The sequence below is a fragment of the Vanacampus margaritifer genome, chromosome 4 (genome assembly GCF_051991255.1).
Source record: "Vanacampus margaritifer isolate UIUO_Vmar chromosome 4, RoL_Vmar_1.0, whole genome shotgun sequence".
In the NCBI taxonomy this organism is placed as follows: domain Eukaryota; kingdom Metazoa; phylum Chordata; class Actinopteri; order Syngnathiformes; family Syngnathidae; genus Vanacampus; species Vanacampus margaritifer.
The window spans coordinates 9,895,001-9,913,480 of record NC_135435.1 but is presented as its reverse complement, the minus strand read 5'-3'; the positions used below and the strand labels follow the sequence as shown (position 1 = coordinate 9,913,480).

At 39.1% G+C, this 18,480-nt stretch overlaps 1 protein-coding gene across 2 annotated transcripts in view; it reads right to left on the bottom strand.

The window, feature by feature from the left end:
* Positions 1 to 2,982: 2,982 nt before the first annotated feature.
* bbs4 (Bardet-Biedl syndrome 4) overlaps positions 2,983 to 18,480 on the bottom strand; it is a 20,278-nt gene continuing 4,780 nt past the window's right edge. Inside the window, exons 3-16 of one of the 2 annotated variants that reach the window (XM_077564576.1) lie at positions 18,019 to 18,098; positions 16,967 to 17,030; positions 16,676 to 16,787; positions 16,413 to 16,485; positions 14,440 to 14,493; positions 14,237 to 14,364; positions 9,949 to 10,003; positions 8,521 to 8,589; positions 8,187 to 8,339; positions 5,878 to 6,049; positions 4,752 to 4,821; positions 4,531 to 4,675; positions 4,248 to 4,467; positions 2,983 to 3,473 (exon numbers count right to left, since the gene is read on the bottom strand). In XM_077564576.1, the coding sequence (XP_077420702.1) occupies positions 3,331 to 3,473; positions 4,248 to 4,467; positions 4,531 to 4,675; positions 4,752 to 4,821; positions 5,878 to 6,049; positions 8,187 to 8,339; positions 8,521 to 8,589; positions 9,949 to 10,003; positions 14,237 to 14,364; positions 14,440 to 14,493; positions 16,413 to 16,485; positions 16,676 to 16,787; positions 16,967 to 17,030; positions 18,019 to 18,098 (1,538 nt within the window). In that variant the 3' untranslated portion in view covers positions 2,983 to 3,330. The remainder of the gene's footprint in view (positions 3,474 to 4,247; positions 4,468 to 4,530; positions 4,676 to 4,751; positions 4,822 to 5,877; positions 6,050 to 8,186; positions 8,340 to 8,520; positions 8,590 to 9,948; positions 10,004 to 14,236; positions 14,365 to 14,439; positions 14,494 to 16,412; positions 16,486 to 16,675; positions 16,788 to 16,966; positions 17,031 to 18,018; positions 18,099 to 18,480) is intronic. The other variant, XM_077564577.1, reaches the window with a different exon arrangement.

Below are 18,480 nucleotides of genomic sequence, written 5' to 3'. Positions count from 1 at the left end.
TGGATGACGTCTTTTAACGTCATTGGCGGCCCTCCGTAGGTTTTTACTTGACATCTTTTAACGTCAGTGGCAGTGAAAGAGTTAAGATTAACTGTAGATACTTTAATTATCCTGTGAGGAAAGTAAAGTTCTCTCAGTGTCATAATAAATGAAACAATTATGTAAGGACTTTTGTGCACTAGATAAGTTATAAGGAAGATGATTGATCACGTCTTGTATGACATATAGACTATGAGAAACATACACTTGCTTACTTGGGTATATCACACATCTTTTAAGTCTGCTTCATCTTTGGATCTTTTGACATCTGGATGATCACAGGATGGATCATTACTTCTAGGTAAGTGTATCACTTTTTTTTTTTTTTTGCTTGTGATCATTAACATAATTCGTTTATGACAGCAGGCAGGATCATTAAGATATTTGAAGAACATTGTATCATGCATATGGAGACATGATTCTCTCCATTAAGATCCAAAGAGAAATGTGTCAAACAGGTTGAGCAGCTCTGCGGCTGCCGGTCAGAATGGCACCATTTTTGATGGGCCCTGTCAGCCACAGGCATCCAGCCCGGGATGATGTGATGCGAAGCAGGAGTACTCATCAACTCGGGTGAACAGGCAATCGTGACGACGAGGAGGTGACAGGTAGAAGAAGACGGCTGAGCCACTCAAATGACAGCTGACGCTTTGGATGACGTGACTCAAGTGGGCATGTGAACGTCCTCACTTAAGAGGATTGGGTTGGGCGGAAAGTGAGAGAGGGAGGAATCGTCGACAGATTCCTTTTGTAAAATAACATCAAGGAGATCGTTATGACCGAGTTTTCTTTCTAGGTGGAGTTTTCTTTCTTTTGGTCGTTTGCTTGACTTGTGCAGAAAGAATAAGGCAACATTGTGGGATGGAATGCAGCCGACTCCCGGCAAAAATGAAGCAGTTCCCCTCATTTCCATTAAAAATTTGAGTGGCCAATGTGCACATTGTGGAAGCAGAAATTGGGTCCGTGCATGAAATTGCCGCACACAAGGTGTGTTTACAGCTAAACTGCAAGATGTCACCTTGCAGATGATGTAGTCTTTAAACATGTTTTTAACTCATTCACTGCCATTGATGGCTATAGACGTCAAAAATTAATTTAACATTTTTTTCCACTCTTGTTAACAAGAGTATGAAAACCTAGCAAAAAATTATTCTACATTTAGAACAGATAAAATTTGTGATTTGTGAGTTAACTAGTGAAGTCATTCGATTGATTACAATAAAAAAATTTAATTGCCTGACGCTCCTAATTTTTAATAATCGTTTTTTTTTTTTCTTTTTTAACTCTTTCACTGCCATGGACGTTAAAAGACGTCAAGTAAAAACCTACGGAGGGCCGCCAATGACGTTAAAAGACGTCATCCAATTTTATTTTATTTTTTTTTTGAAACGGGTGGAGGAAAGCCTTGGCCAGCTGTGGTGAAAGTTTCAAGCAGATTTAGTTAGCCTAATGACTATTTTTGGCCCCTAGATGGCAGCAATGACTCTCTTTTGACAAGATTGGGTAGGCGTCAGTAGAAGACGTGAGGCGGAGCTAGAGGGGACAATGGCTGGGGAAGGGAAGAAAACATGGCGACCGGTTGCAAGCAGCTCACACTCGAGCAGTTTTTTTCAAAGACGAAAAGCATCGACCAACGCTAAAGAGCACATTGATGACGATGATGATGATGGTGACTCCGAGGTTGACGCCGAAGTTGGAAGCGCTGACGCAGCGGCTATGACGACGTCATAAAGGTTCACGGGCTAGCGATGCTAACGCCGGAAAGCGCGGAGCACAACCGAGCACGCTCAGGCGGACGTTCAATTGGACGACGAAGAGTGCCCCGAGTCCAATGCATATTCATCGGAGGAGTGGGTACAGTCTGCTACTTGCTATTCCCCAGAAAAAAAGGCCGTCAAGAAAGTGTAACGTCTGCACGTGAAAGGGGCCATCGCAGTGAAACTACTCTGTTGTGCAAATCCTGCTCCTTCTCCTTGCACGCAGGGGAGTGTTACAAAAAGAAAAACTGTATTTGAAACATCCACATAATTGTAAATAGTACCACAGTTGCACACATTTGTAAATAGTTTGCGAAATTTTCCGCTTTTTGTTTCAAAACAGAGCATTTCGGTGAAACTAACCATTTTCTATTGTTGATTACTGAAGAACGGAATAAGGTAGAAACAAACTTTTTTTTCTGATGAAAGATGAGTAGTATGTGTGTTTCCATAGTCCAAACACAACATTTTCTGTGGACCTTGAAAGATCAGTCAAAATGCTTAAATCGGCTGGCACTGGCGACATCCCGTTTCTGAAAACGTCTGGCAGTCAAAGAGTTAAATTGCGATTAATTTTTTTTTTATTGTAATTAATCGCATGACTTCAATAGTTAACTCACGATTAATCACCAACGTAATATCTGTTCTAAATTTGTTCTAGGTTTTCATACTTTTGTTAACAAAAGTGGGAAAAAAAATTAACTAATAGAAATAGTTCAAATGAATTTTTGACGCCTATAGCCGTCAATGGCAGTGAATGAGTTAAGATGAAAATGACAATAATTTGTTCAATGAATTGTTTTCTATAATAATTCAGATGGAATGCCATATTTTTGAATGAAATAGTATGACATCCACAACACACATCCGCAAGGCGTCGAATCTTACTTCCTGTACCCACCAAAATCTCATTACGCCACAAGCTAGACCTGCTTTTTGCGAGTCTAAATTCTAGTTTGTCCCCAAATTGTGAGATGCGCCCGGGGCGCGGCAGCCGCATCTGCCAGAACGCCCAGCAAGGCGGTCCCAAACACAGTAGACGAGACTTGCCCCGGCACCAAAATGAAGATGCACCCGTTGAGAGAATGGGGCCCAATATGTTGAAAATAAAGGAGTGCGTGCGATTGGTCGCAAACTCATCACCAGCTATTGAATGAATGAAGAAATAAGCACAATGTGTAAGAAATGAGTTCATCACTCTAGAATTTAATATTGACTCATGACATAAAAAAAATCTCTATTTACACCTGACAAAAACATTTCCATTTGTCAAACTATTCAAATTTTGTAGTACAATGATTGTTGCAGCACTGAAATTTTTCTTAGCAGCATGTGTGCCGTCAACCTACTGTAGGAAATGCAATCGTCTCAGGTACAAATAAGTATACTTTTTGTACACAAGATCAAACAATTGCTCGTATTTGGATCTTTTTATGACCACCAAGTGAGAGTGTGGAAGAAAACCATAGCCTATTTGAGTGTCAAGTAAAACATTCACACTATGCAGCTACCCCTCATGATTCTCCATACGAACTCATTCCTCTACCTTTGATTTTCTCTTGGAGGTTTTGGGTCGGGAGTCTTCGGCTTGGGCAAGTTCTGGGGACCCCGGAGGATCGGTAGGCGGGCTGGGGACACTGTCCACATCTGGGTCAGGGTCAAGTGATGTGGTGGGGCCTTTGGAGAAAGACAGATACAGTAAAGTCATATAAGCGCATCATTTCTCGAAGTAAGATCAAGTGCAGTTTAGGGCTGGATGATTAATCGAAATATTATCGTGGTTTTGGCTTCTCTTGATTTTTAGAACGTAATAATCGAAGAAAAACGATTAATGTGCAGTGGTGTGTTTACAGGTTTCCTACGTTGTGAAAGTACCCTGAATGTACCATGTTGCTTGTCGCAAGCCCGGAGCGAATCAATGTAATTCTGCTGTCCCTAAGCGTCCTTCAAGTGTCCTTTAAATTGTTTAATGACCCCCTAGTTGGAGTTAACTGTAAACCTAAGCACACGACAAGAATAATTACATCCACTGTATATTTAAAAGATCGCTAGCTTAGCGCTAATGGTAAAGTGAATGGAGGATCCTATTCAAATGCTAACAGGAAGCTAGCATCAACTTCTGGAGGTACAGTCTTTCAAATAACGAGTATTCACACACAAATGCTGTGGAGACGCATACCCACAGGTAAGATAACACGACTCAAAGGCATAAATTCTTCCTAATTTGGGAAAAACGAGTTGTTTTAATAGCATTCAATCGCAACTTTCTTCTGTTCTCATTGTAAGTGTGTAAACCATGGATGCACGGCACCACACTGCCCCAAGAGGCCAAAATGCGCAAGCTCACAATTATTTATGTGCAGACTTGCATATTTGACATATTGAATTCAATTGACAGTTGCTAGAGGGAAAAAGGCAACATGACTTTAGCCTCATCAAGAAAAAGTTTACAGAGGTCAACTGTACTCGTTGGTTGTGTGTCACTCTTGTTGTAGCTGGCAGCAGACGACATGGCCTGACCCAGGGCTTGGTTAGTACCAAGTGGAGCACCCGGGCTGGGAGTGGCTGCTCCCGAGCTGGCTTTGGACTTTGAGCTCCTGGGCGGTTTGACCCACACCACGCTTTCCGTCACCAGCAGGGCTGACCCCATCTTCTGAGCCATTTCGATGAGCTGTGACGAGGAGGGAGACACTTCAACATCATTTACAGGCAGCCGCATCAGCAGCTTGGCTACCTCAGGGTCAAAGTCCAAGCTGTTACTGCTGTCTCTCAGCACGTTGACTTTTCTCTCCATTTCCTGGTACTGATTCAGCGCTCCCGTCTTGTCGGCGTGATTGTAGAGGAAGATTGCAAAGTTCAGGTTGACCAGTGGGTTTGATCTGCAGAGAACAGAAACAAAAGGATTCAGGCTGCAGAATTAATTGGACGTGCAAGAGCGACGACAGGATGACTTACTGGTCCAGATTCACAGCTTGCTCGTACGCTCTGGTGGCATTCTCCACATCATCCAAGTTGGTCAAAGCCACTGTCATCAAAGGTACACACTTTACAGGAACCTGTGTGATTGTTTTAGGGATAGACCGATAATCGGCCCGGTCGATAATCGGCGCCGAAATTCAGCATTAAATTTTTTTGTTTTGATGGCCGATATATTAAAAACTTTTATTGTTGCTTTGACGGGCGCTTTTCTCATCCGTCTGCTCTGAGTCAGCGGCTGTTGACTCGCTAACGGTTAGCTCGCTATTAGCAGCTATTTGGGAGTTAGTGTGCGGAAGCCACATTACAGTTGGTGCAAAAGCTGATGGCAAACAAAAAACCTTTAACATGTTGCAAATCACAAAAGCTGTTTAATAAACATGTCCTTGAAGGCATTTAAGCAGTCAAGTGCTGGCGTTATGGGCTATTAGGTTAGCGCGCTCACTATAAATGGCTATTAGGTTAGCTCGCGGGCAAACCTAATAGCCATTTTTTAGCGGCTATTTGGGAGTTGTCCCGGGGTTAGCGTGTGGGTGAACGGTTAGCCTGCGAGCCAATAGCTCTCGAATTAGCAGCTATTTGGGAGTTAGCGTATGGGTGAATGGTTAGCCTGCGAACTAACTGTTAGCTCACGAATTTGCGGCTATTAGCCCGCAAGCTAACGGCTAGCTCGCAAATTAACGGCTATTAGGTTAGCTTTTGGGCTAACCTAATAGCCGTTTTTTTAGCGGCTATTTGGGAGTTATCCCGGGGTTAGCGTGTGGGTGAATGGTTAGCCTGCGAGCTAACAGTTAGCCCGCAAAGTAGCAGCTATTTGGGAGTTAGTGTGCGGAAGCCACATTATATTTGTTGCAAAAGCTGGGCAAATCACAAACACTGTTTAATAAACATGTCCTTGAAAGCATTTAAGCAGTCAAGTGCTGGAGTTTTTATTATTATTTTATTATGAAAAATTTTGACACAAACTTTTTTTTTTCTGCAAATGTATATCAGCTTCAAATATCGGTTATCGGCCTCCCTGACTATCGATAATCGATATCGGCCCTGAAAAAAGCATATCGGTCTATCTCTCGATTTTTTCATGTTTTGTCGTCAGTGCTGTTACCTGCCAGCAGCATGTAGAGCTCGCCCAGTCGCGGGCTGAGGTTGATGGCGGCGCTGAGGAAGTGGAAAGCAGAAGCGTACTGCTGCATGGTCAGGTGCACCAGCCCCAGGTTGTACAACACTTTCCAGTCAAAAGGAGACAAGTAGTGAGCACGCTTCAGGCAACTGATGGCCTGGGAAAGCAAGGATGAGAAAAAGAGATGTCAGAAGTCGGCTGTTGGCAAGTAATTCAAAAATATATTCTATCTAATTTTAAAAAAAAAATAGTGACACTCAGCAGAATCTTAATGCACCAGAAAAGTCTGTCTGTCAATGTTGAAGATTACAAGAAAAGAAAAAGAAATGGACAGTGTGTGAGCCACACTGTAATGAGAGGCGTGTGTGGGGAGGGGAAGTGGTAGGTTGGGGTGTTGGGGGGGCATAAGTTCATTGTATGGACCTGCCATTCAAAATAAAGCAAATCAGAATTTTTACAAGCAATGCAAGTTGTGCAAGGAATTGACCGATATGCTACTATTTTACACACAACCTAAAGTCACAGTTTGTTTACAAAAAATAGTACATAATAAAACAAAGCAACAGACATCAAACATAAATGTGGTAATGTGACATACATTCTACTGGTAACACAAACACACACATGAGAACTATTAATGTTCTTATAGTTTCATTAATTAAATGCATTGTGTAGCACTGCATTCTGGGAACTGTTAATTATTTTTTTTAAATAATAAAATTTTTAGCTGACCCCAGGTATTTGCAGGGAATAGGGACCAGGCCGGCCCACAAATAGTGAAAATTCACATAATGCATTTTGGGGCTATTTTATGCATTATCATTTTTGTAATTAAAATATTTTATGCATTATCTATTTTGTTCAAATTAAAAATATTTTATGCATAGTCTATTTTCTTCATTAAAATATTTTATGCATTATCTATTTTCTTCATTAAATATTTTATGCATGATCTATTTTTTAAATTAAAATATTTTATGCATTATCTATTTTCTTCATTAAAATATTTTATGCATTATCTATTTTCTTTATTAAAATATTTTATGCAATATTTATGCGTTTTGGTTGAATTAATCTGTAATTTTTATTTTTTTCTGTGAAAAATTGGCCTAAAAAATCCATATCATTAGATGAATACCTGACGTGTGTCAATCAAAAATGAGCATTATGTTTGTAATGGCAGAATGTTGAAGATGTCATCATTATAAGTGGTCATAATGTTGTAGTTGGTCTTTTATTTAGGTTTATTTTTATTTCTATGCATTCCTCACCCAAATGTAGTAACTTTTTGCAATTACTGTATTAAGGCCTTTAGTGCAGGTGAGTCAAACTCATTTTTGTTGTGGGCAACATCGTAGTAATGGCTTCCCTCGGAGGACTATTATGACTGTGAGCGCATATGCAAATGCATGATCGCCGAATATTAACACATATACAAAAAGTGCACTATCATGTGATAACTAACTTTTGAAATCAGACGTTCAGCTATCCGTAATAAAAATGCTTGCAATGTCTCAATGTTACTAAGAAAGAATAGAATTTGAAATTGTGGTATTTTAGCAAGAAACATGAAGTTGACCCGCGAATTGCCTTGGCGGGCCACATAAAATGACATGGTGGGCCAGATGTGGCCCCCGGTGATCTTGGGGCACCAGTTGCAGCAACATTATACCGGAAGATTTTCAAAGCTCATTCCCACAGGCGCAACTAGTGACAATTGCCAAATTCAATCTACTGAACCACTCACACGAATCACACTCAAAGTATGTAATGTTTTTTGCGAGTGAAAAGTGTGGTGTCTGGAGATCCTACTTTCAAAGTTATGAGTCTATTTATAGTTACAGCCTGAAAGAGTAAAGCTCGTATCCACATAAAACACATGAAGATGAATATGTAATAAACGCTGCAGTGTCTGTTGCGGTGAGCTTTGAATTTGAGTTTAACTCAAAAAGCCCGAGTTGAGTGACGTGTTTTGATTGTTGCATGGATCCCCACCAGGGATTGACTTATTTTAAAAGTAGTGGCGCTGACAGACTGGCATATATTTTATCAACATATTGAATAAGACATCCTAAGCATAATATGTTTCGTCTACACGTGTGCTGCACTACTATCATTTCAAAGACTAAAGGTTGAAAAGGTAAGAATAGCAAGCTGGTTATTCGCAGTCTGTGAAAAAACTCATGTCCCACTTTTAAGCACCAAAACATTATGCAAATAAACCACTCTTTTGTTGTTGTTGTTGTGGCTTACTTTTTAGCAGGAGAGTGTAATCCAGGAAGATGACGACTTACCGCCACATATTTTTTTTTTCCAAAGAAGCACATGCCGATGTTGTTCCAGAGCGGGGGGCTTTCAGGCACAGCACATGCCGCCACCCGGTACTTGCTCATGGCCACATCAAAGTCCCCGTGGGTCTGCATCATGCTGCCTGCGGCCAGAATGGCCTGCAAATCAAAGGCATCATTAGCCAGGTATTAGCGGAAGACCTTTCAAACAGGATGAACGATGGGGCCGACCGCCTGACAAGCGATGACCTTTTCCTTTCGTTTGGGAGGAGTCAATGTGATCGCGAAGGCTGATCAAAACAAAGAAAACAAAAGACGACAGCGCATGGCGCATGCGTACCTTATAATTGTTGGGGTCGAATGTGAGGGCATTTCCAAGGTGTTCAAAAGCTTTTTGGTATTTGCCAAGCTGTAAAAAAATAAATAAAAAATGAACACAAACAATTTTACTCGTACTAAAATACAATTTTTCCCTATGTACTAACTTTTTAATGCAGATTTTAATGCAATTTAAAACTAATTTAACTCATTCAAACCCAAAAACTTATAAATACGCTTTTATTACTTTAATACAGCTTCTGCCATGAAGAGGTGGCTTAAAGCAATGGTAGTTATTACAAAGAACGGATAGCAGGTGGCAGCAGAGTATAAGAGATCAACCAGGGCCATGTTGCAACAAGATCTTTTTGCCAGTGTTTTCAAAAAGTTTGTGAAAAATTATTATATATATATATATATATATATATATATATATATATATATATATATATATATATATATATTATAATGCTAATTGCTGCAAAACAGAAACAGACACAAATATACTTTTTCTTCCCTGATGACAGAAGAGACTCTAATCTTTCTTTTGGTAGGTTCCATATTTCAATAGCATGGCTGGGAGTGAATGAGTTCATACTGCATATATATACACACACACATACATACATACATATATGCAAACCAGCATATATTGATTATACTAGGGCTGTCACTTGATAATAAATTTTAATCATAATTGCATGATTTCCATATTAATTGCATGCTATATATAACACAAAATTTTTTTGTTGGCTTTCATCCTCATCAATTAACATTAAAGTGGACAAATATGGTTGCATATTTTAGTTCATTGATACAGTCATTTTATAGTAAGTGTGGTAATTTTCTGTTACTAGGCGGCATTAGTGTTTCATCTTGGACATTGTTAACAGGAATACTACATTTTTCTTTTCAAATTCAGAGCAAATAGTAATTGAAACATGAAGCAACTCAAGCCATTTTGTTCATTGTAAATTACAACCAGTACCCAGAAATACTTTTAAAAAAAAATGTTTTTATCAGATTATTGCAAAATTGTTCAAGTACCACTGATTGTCACACCCAACTAAGTGGGGCAAAATTCATTCTCCGCATTTGACCCATCCCCTGGGGGAGCGGTGAGCAGCAGCAGGGGCCGCGCTCGGGAATCATTTGGTGGTCGAACCCCACAATTCCAACCCTTAATGCTGAGTGTCAAGCAAGGAGTCTTTGGTATGACCCAGCCGGGGATTAAACCCACGACCTCCCAGTCTCAGGGCGGACACTCTACCACAAGGCCACTGAGCATTGTATGTGAAATAAAGCATGCAACAACGCCTTAAATCAGTTGTATTTACATTTTTAATGCCTCTAGACATCATCATTTAAGGCCTTTATTTGAGCAAGATCCATTTAATGACTTTTAATGACCCACTCAAACCCTGATATGGTAAGATATGGTTTGACCTACTGAGAGAAAGAGCAGCCCGAGAGTTGTCAGCAGTTCCGTGTTCTCTGGAGAGAATCTGAAAAGGCGAATGAGACGACGTCAGAAGAAACAAATGTCACATCACCAACGTCTGTCATTTTTTCTAACGACGCAGCTTAATCTTCCAACAAGCATAGTTAATATTCAAAGATTGTGTTGATTACCCAATCAGGACGTAGTGCAATGGTGGCATATTAATTGAAGAAGAAACGTTAACAAGGGGGCCCGCATCATTATTGAAATTAAACTGGTGGTACGTCTCACTTAAGCAACAACAGCGCTGCAGCACTTGATTAATTCATTTACTGCCGGCAAGCATAATGAGCGCCATGACACCGATATCATTCCCTTATTTACACCAAAGCCTGATGTAGAAATATTCAACATATGAGTAGAGATGGAAATGAAGCAAATCAATACAGAAGGGAAAAGGCCCCGCAGGTGAAAATGTCACAATGAAAACTTGATGACAAAACATTTGCACAGGAAGCATTTACATTCAAAAGCCTGCTTGAAATGTTGTTCATAAGAACGGATACTCGAGCCCTGACAGGAATAGCAAAACCTCTGCAAATAATTGACCATAATAATTGATCCTCTATCCCATGTATTCCTCTCTATCACTGCCCTTTACTTTAGCCACAACTCTCACCCCACTGCATATGTCCTACATGTCCTGCATTCTTGGCCCAGCAGTGGCACATCGTGCAAAGCACTACTTTTAGTCCCATTGAGTTGAAATAAAGATCCTTTCCTCAAGATGCCACAAAATGGCACCAAAGCAATACGGGGAGTCCTCGACGTCCTTACGACGCACTCCACCTACGACGTTTTGACTTCACGACGGCCCCGCTTATTCCGCCATTTTGTCCCCAGTGTTTCTGCTTAGCTAGTGCTAGCCCTTGCCTGTGTTTGTGCACCGGGAAGATCTTTGGCTTTTTATTCCACCTCTAAGGAGAAATGGTAAGTACAGCATGTTATTTATTTATTTATTTTTATGTATTTTGGTTTTTCATACAAAGCATTTTGATATAAATTTCAACTTCAACGGTGAAATCCGTCTTACGCAGAAATGAGATATATATTTATTAGATGGGGCTTGGGCAGATCCCACAAATAGTAAATATTTGAGTTTCTCTATGATTAATAAAACAGATGGATTAATGAGTAGCAAATCATGAAAATGCGCGGAAACACTACACTGTATAGGTACGTGGATTTGGAATGACAAGTGGCAATAAAAGCAGATCCCTAACATCTTGTACCTGCATCTGTTTGGTGATTATGCAAAAATGCTGAAATTTAAACATTAAACTTTAGGCAGGAGTGAGGAACAACGCACTACAAATGCGGATGATGGTGCGGATATCCATTTATTTAGCACTCACGCTGGCCCCAGGCTAGAAAGCAGCACACCTCCTATTGTGTTACATTACCCTCACCTTACAATTGTGAACCTTTTTCTTCAATCTAGATTGTGCTTGTCACTCTATTTGAATGTGATGTTAAGCTGTGTTCATTTTGACAATCATTTTTTATTTAGTTTTAGTTCATCTTTTGACTAAATTTAAATAAAGTTATATTTATAATTCAGTCCAGGGGTGCCCAAGTTTGGTCCTCGAGAGTCCCTATCCAGCCTGTTTTCCATGTTTCTCTCCACTAACACACCTGATTCATGATCAGGATCGTTATCAGGGTTCTGCAAAGCTTGCTGATAAGCTGATCATTAGATTCAGCTGCGCTGAAGGAGGGAGACATGGAAAACAGGCTGGATAGGGGCTCTCGAGGACCAAACTTGAGCACCGCTGATTTAGTCATTTAGTCAATATTTTAGTTTTAATCCAATTTTAGTCGACTAAATTGACAAAATATGTCGTCTTAAAACTTAGTTTTCACATTAAAAAAAAGAGAGAGTGCACAATTGCCTGAGATTAATTTTACAGCTGTGCAATGAATGTAAACATGTTTGAACATTAAATAATGTGCAGTAAAAAGTTTCTGAGCGGTCCTTTTTCCTCCCACCCGCGTTTCATAAGGCTCGATTTTGAAGAAAATAGTCATCACGATTAATTTGGTAATAACTGCAATCACGATTAGGGCAATTATTAGTTTCTTGGTACAAAACAGGAAAATGTTTAAACATGTAAAAAAATATTAAGATAAATAAACTTTTTTGAAACACTAAATAGTCAAGTACCTTTTGAAGCAAACGAGATTGATTAAATTAGTCATTTTAAAGGGATTAATTATAATATTTGAAGCCCTTCCACAGTTAATTATAGACATATAATGAGGAAATCTTATCTTTGACACAATTGCGATGTAATTTCTTATGAAATATGAGTTATTTCGGTGGCTATTTTTCTTACCCGGAAGTCAAACGCTCGGTTCAGTAAAACCCCGCCTCTCCTCCCCCTGTGGCTGCCGCGCCACTCTCAGGACGTCGCCCACAAAACATACAGATAGGTTTTAAGCCCATTTTGGTCACGCAAGCCATCAATTCTTTAATAAACATTTGAAACAAAACAGGTCCTTGCTGCAAGAAATCGTGGGAGAGGAGGGAGAGCAGAGAGGTTAGAGCAGTGGTGTCCAAACTCGGTCCTCGGGGGCCGGTAGTCCCGCAGGTTTTGGATATTTCTCTCCTCCAACACAGCTGAAGCTCATCAGCAAGCTCTACTAAGCCTGATAACAATCCTGTTGATTGAAACAGGTGCGTTGGAGCAGGGAAACCTCCAAAACCTGCAGGACTACCGGCCCCCGAGGACCGAGTTTGGACACCACTGGGTTAGAGGAAAGAAGGAGGGGAAAAAAAGCACCACAGTGGGTCACGAATCCACGCCCTACTGCTTATGGGGCAAGCACACTATCCACTACATCATCCATTCATTCATTCATTGAAATTCTGTAGCGCAAATGTTTTACTTGTAGTTTACACCAGTGTCGGCAAATGGAATTTAAGACAGCCAATTGTCATTTTATTGCACTTTGGCATTGCAAATGTGAAAAATAATTGATTGCTTTGAATTCATTTGGACAGAATGTTTATTGATAAAGGCTACTTTTGTCATTATCCCATGGAGGGAGGTCTCAGAGAAAATGGGCGTGCGTTTAGTCCGCGGAGGCGAGGCGGGGGTGAGGCCGCACGCAATGATGTTAAACTGTGCTAACAGTTCGTTTTCTCAGGTTGGGAGGGGCTAGTGCTTGGAGAGCAGAATGACCTAGAATTTCTCATACAGTGGCGAGTGGAGGAAAATACAACTTTGGTCATGTTTTTGGTGAGGAATTAGCATTTTAACATGGCTAAAAGCTTCAAAAAAGTTGATTTTTCATGTTGCAGTCCCTTCAAAATTAAATAGGTACAAATATATAAATATACACAACTCAAAATGAGTATTAACTCATTCACTGCCATTGACGGCTATAGACGTCAAAAATTCATTTGAACTATTTCTATTAGTTTAGCTTTTTTTTCTTCACTTTTGTTAACAAGAGTAGAAAAACCTAGATTTTTTTTATTGTACATTTGGAACAGATATAAAATGTGTGATTAATTGTGAGTTAACTAGTGAAGTCATGCGATTAATTATGATTACAAATTTTAATCGCCTGACGCACCAAATTTTTTATGTTTTCTTCTTTTTTTTATTCATTCATTGCCATTGACGCTATAAACGTCAAAAATTCATTTGAACTATTTTTATTAGTTTAACTTTTTTTCCCGACTTTTGTTAACAAGAGTATGAAAACCTTAAAAAAAAATGATTGGACATTTGGAACAGATATAGAATTTGTGATTAATCGTGAGTTAACTGGTGAAGTAATGCGATTAATTACAATAAAAAAAATATCGCCTGTCGCCCCTAATTTTAATAATCTTTTTTTTTTTTTATGAATTCTTGGCAGTGAATGAGTTAATAATGTTTAGTTTTTGTTAAAGAATATGCCGATTTTTGTAATAATTGAAATTGTATTTGAATTTCGATTAATTGCACAGCCCTAGCGTTTCATTCCTTTTTCTGATTGGCTTTTGTGAATTTTCGTCACGTGTTGTTTTCGTTTTTATTTTAGCCAATGACAAAATTGTCAGTCGATTTAGTCATCGCCATCGTCTCAATGAATGGCTTCTATTTTAGTTGTCGTTTCCTTTTCGTCTGAATTTTTTTTTTTCCATGACGAAAAATAGGCTATAACGGAGATTTTTCGGTGAGGAAATTGTCACTGATGTTCAGTGTATATCGTATGTTTTCAGTCCAGTCTGAGCTCAACTTACTCGACAGCCCTCTTGTACACATCGATGGCTTTGTCAGTTTTGCCGGCCAGTAAGTGGACTTTCCCGAGCATCATGAAAGTGCTGTCGTGTTTGTTTAACTGGAGAGCCATGTTGAGTTGCTCCTCAGCCTGACACACACAAGACCAAATAGCGTATCAAATTAAGATTTGCTAAACAACGCTTGGATCAGTTGGCATACTCACATGTGTGAAGTCTTTAATGAAGAAGTGGCACACTCCCAGATTGTGACTGATCTCCTGAAGTGAGGAAGGGTTAGATATTTACAAGTGAATTTCAAGTAGGTGGTCGCAGTTGGATAGCTGCTCAAGTGGAGTCATCCTTCAAAACGACTGAGCCCGATTCCCTCAAACTTTGGCAAGCAGAGGAAAATGTTCTGCCCCATGGCACAAAGCACATCACATGAAGTGAAATTATGCACATATTTGGAAGAGCGCAGCTACTTGACTAGCGCGGCCGCCTGCAGGGCTGCATGTGCTGCGTTATGAAATTATCTCGCTTTATTACAAGCAAGGAGCCATAAGGCTGCGGTTAAGTAACCCAATGCGATGAAGCCCGTGGATCTGCTGCAGCAAACTGAGGGTAAACATCATTGTAAAATGGCTTGAAATAGTTGCCAAGCACAAATGTGCAGGTGTTCTTTGTTAACACAGGGTTCAATCTGAGGGTGAATTTGGACATTTCGACTTTCCAATATAGAAACTAGGGGTGTCAAAATGAGTGTTAATTTTGAGTTCATTTAAAGTTCCTTTAACTCCACCCATTTTTTTCCCCCCACACAATTAATAACCGCCTCTTACTTGGAAAGCCTGTACTAGGGAAATTCCAGTCGCAACGCAGCAGACACGTCCACGTCAAAATTTAGCAGTAATTAATTTAATAATAATGCATATATTTTTGGAGGCTGGCGTCAAGTTGTATTTTACAATTTTAAAAATGTGCAAAATTGAACAAGTTACTTCACGTTAAAAATGAGATAGTTCTTAATATGAAAAGAAAAATGCACTGAGCTGTCACCATCATCTTACAAATGCAATTATGCCATCTAGTGGCAGAGAAATGGCCTCAACACAAATCAATATCACACAAAAATTTTTACAGTACAGTGCATCTATTTTAACTCAATTTTATAAATTATGAAATTACTGTATCAATGATTAAAAGATGCAGCCATATTTCTATTAGTTAAATTTGTTTTACACTTATGGTAACAAGGGTATGAAAACTTGGAAAAAAATATTTTATTGTACATTTAGAACAGATAAAACATTTGGGATTAATCGTGAGTTAACTATTGAAGTCATGTGCTTAATTACGATGAAAAAAAATTAACCAACTCGCATCCCTATCAGAAACTTTAAAGCTGTTAAAGACTAATGTTGGGGGGCTAAATTAACTCATTCACTGCCATTGACAGCTATAGAATAGTCAAAAACTCATTTGAACTATTTTCATGAGTTATTTTTTTCCCCATTTTTGTTAACAAGAGTATGAAAACCTAGTGTTTTTTTGTACATTTAGAACAGATAAAAAATGTGTGATTAATTGTAAGTTAACTAGTGAAGTCATGCGATTAATAACGCTTAAACATTTTAATCGCCTGATAGCCCTAATTTTTAATAACCTTTTCTTTAAAAAATAATTTTTTTTAAAGAAAAAATTATGTAAAATTAGGGGTGTCGGGTGATTACAATTTTTAAACATAATTAATCGCATGACTTCACTAGTTAACACACAATTAATCACAAATTTTATATCTGTTCTAATACAAAAAATTGTTTCTAGGGTTTCATACTTTTGTTAACAAAAGTGGGAAAAAATGTTAAACTAGAAATAGTTAAAATTATTTTTTTAAAGTCTATAGCCGTCAATGGCAGTGATGAGTTAAAATAAAAATGGAAATTTATTGCATCAATGTTGCAAAACAATTTGCTGTGATGATTTTACTTCTATCATTAAGTGGGGTGGGGGAATCGACAACAGTTCTGTAAACTCATTTTGTTGTTGTGAATTACTAGAAAGCAAATGTTCACATCAGCAAAACTTAAAATCTTTTGTAGAATTCCCCAACTTCAAATTCAATTGGTTTGTTGCCATGAAATGTTGACTTCACCCAACTTTATACTGTTAATTCATAAGAGTGCTTGCTTTCTTTTACCCAGTCTTTTTCGTTGAGCCTTGCAGCTTCACGATAGAATTCAATGGCTGCTTTGTGCTTTCCCAGTAAAAACCTACAAGAAGACAACCACAATCCAGATGAGAACGGCACCGTCTTAAAATGCTCAACAGATATTGTACACGGCCTACAGCAGTCACAGTAGTAGTCACACTTGGGCTTCTAATCTTCCCCGAAAGAATTAGTAATGCTGAGAGCATTAGTACAATTCTTCATGATGTTGGGCCAGGCTGAAGCTAACTCACAGCGATCTGGCTACTTGCTTCAGATTGTCAGCGCTGCTGGCATTAAGGATGGCACAGCTCTGAAACAGCTCCAGGGATTGTTGAATCTTGCCCTCCAAGCGCAAGATTAGTGCTGCGGCACAATAATTAAAAAAAAAGAAGAAAGAGCTTATATTGCACACACACACAAAAAGAAAACTACATGAAACATCTAAGGAACAGTAAGCGGTCCATAGAGTCGCGTGTCAGCACATCTCAAGGGATCCCATTCTACAGATATTCCTGTTCATGTGCATGCGCGCACCAGCTTACCTTGCACATATATGGCATATTCACACATTCCATTAGTCTCCTGCAACTGCTCCTTGATGATAACCTATATGCACAGAATTGAGAAGCGGGAGTAAAAGGGTCAACTTTTCAGGTTTGACTAGCACTGTGCTACAGGTTTGACAATTGACATGGACGTTTTAACATGATGATTGAGAGAGTGGCCAATTAACTCATTTAAATCCAAAAACGTATAAATATGTTTTGTAATACTTTGTCCTGCAATCCCAAAAACAAATGTATATGTTTTTTATGCTCGAGCAAACAGAAGGCTTTGATACAGCTTCTGCCATGAAGAGGTGGCTTAAAGCAATGGAAGTTGTTACAAAAAGGGCCAGTAGGTGGCATCAGAGTATAAGAGTTGCAAACAGGGCCATGTTGCAAACAAGTTGTTTTCCCCACAATTTAAAACAGATTTGTGAATAATGATGAAACTTAGCTATATTCTAATGTTAATTGCTGCAAAATGGAAACAAATACAAATATACATTTTTCTCCTGATGAAAGAAGAGACTATAATTCTTTTTTTGGTATGTTCTATGTTTTTATAGCAATAGAACACAATATTCTGTGGGCCTTGCAAAATCAGTCAAAATCCAGTCAAACAGCCAGGAGCAAAGGGGGTTGCTTCAGTGAAAATGGCCGGGAGTGAATGAGTTAATCGAGCTTTCTGTTGCTTGGATTAATGGCGCAGACATGAAATAGATGGCGTGCTTTTGAGCTGACGCTAGCTAGCAGGCTAGCCATTCAGTTTTGCGAAATTAACCACCAGTGTTGCCACAGTCACCTTGAAAAAGTAACTTAGTTACTTTATTACTTGATTTTAAATTAGATTACAAGTTACTTTTAGTTACTTTCAGCGGATACCAACAATTCCGCTGAACACAAAAATGACTCTGGTTTTGCCAATACTTTATTGGAAGTGCATTTTAACAGTAATGTTAGGATAAGGTCTTGAGTAGGAACTCATTTTTCATATTCATATTTCATTTATTTCACACCTATGGAGAATTGCATTGATGAAGGTCGTTTACCTTGCAGGTTTCATAATCTTTATGTATATAATGCTGGTGGATGAGCCAGTTTCTCCTCTCTACTATTGGAAGCTCAGGGGCTGAAAAAAAAGAAGCACAAAGAAAAGTGTCTCGTATTCTCTACTATGAAGCCCATTAGCATTTTCCATTCATATCACGTCTTTGTGGACGGCTGAGTGATTTATCCGAAGAGTCCCCTCCTTTTGCAGTCATTATTACATCTCTGAGCCAAAGCCACATGGCCCGCTGCCAGTCACGGCTTGTAAGCATTTCCCCCCTCTTAGAAACGCAAGGCTCGCTCTATTTGAGACAATTTTCAATTCATACAGTCCTAATTTGTCTGATGAATAAATAATCCACCACCCGATCTGACAGCAGACGTTAACGCTGCATTACCAAACTGCAATCAACACACAAGTCACGATGGGAATGTTGCCACACTTTCAATCTTTTTTACATTGC